The sequence below is a fragment of the Tenrec ecaudatus genome, chromosome 3 (assembly GCF_050624435.1).
Source record: "Tenrec ecaudatus isolate mTenEca1 chromosome 3, mTenEca1.hap1, whole genome shotgun sequence".
NCBI lineage: Eukaryota > Metazoa > Chordata > Mammalia > Afrosoricida > Tenrecidae > Tenrec > Tenrec ecaudatus.
The window spans coordinates 16,186,868-16,189,898 of NC_134532.1; the positions used below are offsets into that span (position 1 = coordinate 16,186,868).

General features: G+C 41.7%; 1 protein-coding gene across 1 annotated transcript; it reads left to right on the forward strand.

The window, feature by feature from the left end:
* The first annotated feature begins 864 nt into the window (after positions 1-864).
* Positions 865-1,257, forward strand: LOC142443277 (DET1- and DDB1-associated protein 1-like). The gene is made up of 2 exons (XM_075544749.1): positions 865-969; positions 1,042-1,257. Exons 1-2 carry the CDS (start codon positions 865-867, stop codon positions 1,255-1,257), a joined length of 321 nt encoding a protein of 106 aa, XP_075400864.1.
* The last annotated feature ends 1,774 nt before the right edge of the window (positions 1,258-3,031 follow it).

Genomic DNA, 3,031 nt, shown 5'->3' on the forward strand with positions numbered 1-3,031 from the left:
GGACACAAGTAAATCTTGAGTAAATTCAAACATAGATATTATTTAGACATCTTTCTCATGTCACCATGATATAAAGCTGGAGATTAATAAAAGGACGTCCAGAAAAGCAAGGGCAATCAATTGGAGGATGAAAAACAATCTACTGCGACATGAATGGGTACAGGCCCAGATAAGAGAGGATATTAGGAAGTTTCTAGAAACGTATGAGAACAAGAATATAAAAACCTATGGGATTCTATGAAGGCAGTTATCAGAGGTAGATTGATATCATTCCACATATATATGACAAAAAGAAGAGAGACTTATGACAGGCATGTTATCACCAAACCTCCAGCAACTAAGAGTCAGCAGGACAACCCCTCCAATAGCAAAAGAAAAGAAATAATAAAAATCAGGGAAGAGTTAAACCAGTGGGAAGAGAAGAGAACAATGTAAAAAATAAATGCAGCTAAAAGCTGATTCTATGAAAGGATCACAGAATTGACAGACCACTGGCGAATCGGACAAAGGACAGAAAGGAGCAAACATCAATAGCCAGGATGAGGGATGAAACAGGATTAATTACAATAGACCCCAATGAGATTAAAAGGACAATCACAAAGTACTATGAAGATCTGTATTCTAATGAATTCAGAAATGTGGAAGACATGGATAGCTACTTGGAAAAAGAGTCCTGCCCTAGATTATCTCAGACAGAGGCCAAGAACCTCAACAAACCCATAGCAAGAGAAACAGAAAGGGTCATCAAGAAGCTACCAACGAGTTACTGCGAGGCGGCGGCTGAGAAGGCGGCTGTGGTGGCACCTGCGGTGGTGGCGGCAGCAGCAGAGGAGGCGGCAGAAGCAGCAACAGCGGCTACAGAAGATGGCCCATTTTCTGAAAGGATTTCCATTCTACAACAAAAGCAATTTTAGCCGATTCCATGCTGACTCTGAGTGCAAAGCCTCGCTCAGCCTCTCCGGAGAGCATGTTGGGCTGCCTACCTTGTGTTCAGAGTGTGGGGACCCAGCTTCTTATCCGACTCTTCTTGGTCTCCCATAGAACAGACGCCCCTCAGTCTACCTGCCCACTCGGGAGTACCCATCTGAACAAATCATTGTGACTGAGAAAACCAATATCCTCCTGCGCTACCTGCACCAGCAATGGGACAAAAAGAACGCAGCCAAGGAGCGAGATCAGGAGCAAGTGGACCTGGAGGGCGAGAGCTCAGCTCCCCCCTGCAAGATTGCCTGGACCGACAGCCAGGACATGCACTAGGACACTTAAGACTCTCACTGCCCTCCCCCAAGTCTCCTGTCGTGTCTGCTCTGCATCGTGCATCTGCACCCGCCCCACCTGCCAGCCCACCCCACGCCATCCACACTGCGTCCACTCTCCTAGGAGCTGATGTATTTATTTTACTCGAGTTTTTACTTATGCTGTAAAGTGTTCCCACCAATGGTTAAAGAGGACTTCAAACCCTGTAAAAAAAAAAAAAAAAAAAAAAGAAGCTACCAACAAAAAAAATTCTCTGGGCCAGATGGCTTCACAACAGAATTTTACCAAGAATTCCACTAAGAGTTGACTCTGATCCCCCATAAAGTATTCCAAAGCATAGAAAAGAATGACAAACTCCCAAACTTATTCTACGAAGCCAGCATAACTTTGATACCTAAACAGGGCAAAGACCCCACAGGTATAGAGAATTACAGACCAATATCTCAAATGAACATAGATGGAAAAATCCTTAACAAAATATTGGCCAATAGAATACAAAAGTATATAAACATATCATCTACCACAAACAGGTAAGATTCATCCCAGGGATGCAGGGATGGTTTAACATGTGAAAAACCATCAATATTATATACCACATCAAGAAAAACAAGGTAAAAAAACCATATAATATCCATAGATGCAGAAAAAGCATTTGACAACATCCAACACCCATTCCTAATTAAGACACTCACGAAGATAGAAATGGAAGATAAATTCCTCAAGCTGATACAAGCTGTCTAAGAAAAGCTAAAAGCTAATATCATAGTTAATGGAGAAAAGACAAAAACAATCCCACTGAAAAATGGTACAAGACGAGGATGTTCCTTGTCCCCACTTCTATTCAATATCGTACTGGAGGTTCTAGCTAACAACATAAGACAGCAGAAGGGATCCAAATGTGAGAAGAGGAGGTGAAACCACCGCTATTTACAAATGACATGATCCTGTATTGAAACCCCAAAAGTCCCACAATGGGAGTACTTGCAGCAATAGAAGAATATGGAAAAGTGGCAGGATACAAGATCGACAAAGAGAAGTTGGTAGAATTGCTATACACGCCAGACAGGGCCATGGAAGAGGAAATCAGGAAGGCAGTACCCTTCACAATAGCCAAGAACAAACTGAAATACCTAGGATTATATGTAACAAAATATCCTAAAGAACTATACATGGAAAATTACAAAATACCACTACAGGAAACCAAAAGCGACCTCCACAAATAGAAGAACATCCCAAGCTCATGGATTGGAAGGCTCAACATAGTAAAGAGACAATCTTACCCAAGGCACTTTACAAGCTCAATATTATTTTGATTCAAATACCAACAACCTTCTTCAATGAATTGGAAAAACCAATCACTATGTTCATATGGAAAGGGAAGAAGCCCAGAATTAGTAGAGAACTCCTCAAGAAGGACAAAGTTAGAGGACTCACCTTACCTGATTTTAATATGTATTACACAGCTACAGTGGTCAAAACAGCATGGAACTGGTACAATGGCAGCTACTCAGACCAGTCGAAAAGAATAAAAAGCCCAGGAATAAAACCATCAGCATATATAAAATTGATCTTCGACAAGGGTCCCAAAACCAGCAAGTGGGAAGTGTATGCCTTTTTAACAAGTGATGCTGGAAAAAATAGACATCCACATGTAGAAAAACGAAACAAGACGTTTACCTCACCTCCTGCACAAGATTAAACTCAAGGTAGATCATGGACCTAGAAGAAAAACACCAAACCATCAGGACCATCAAAGAGGGAATCGGGGCAAACC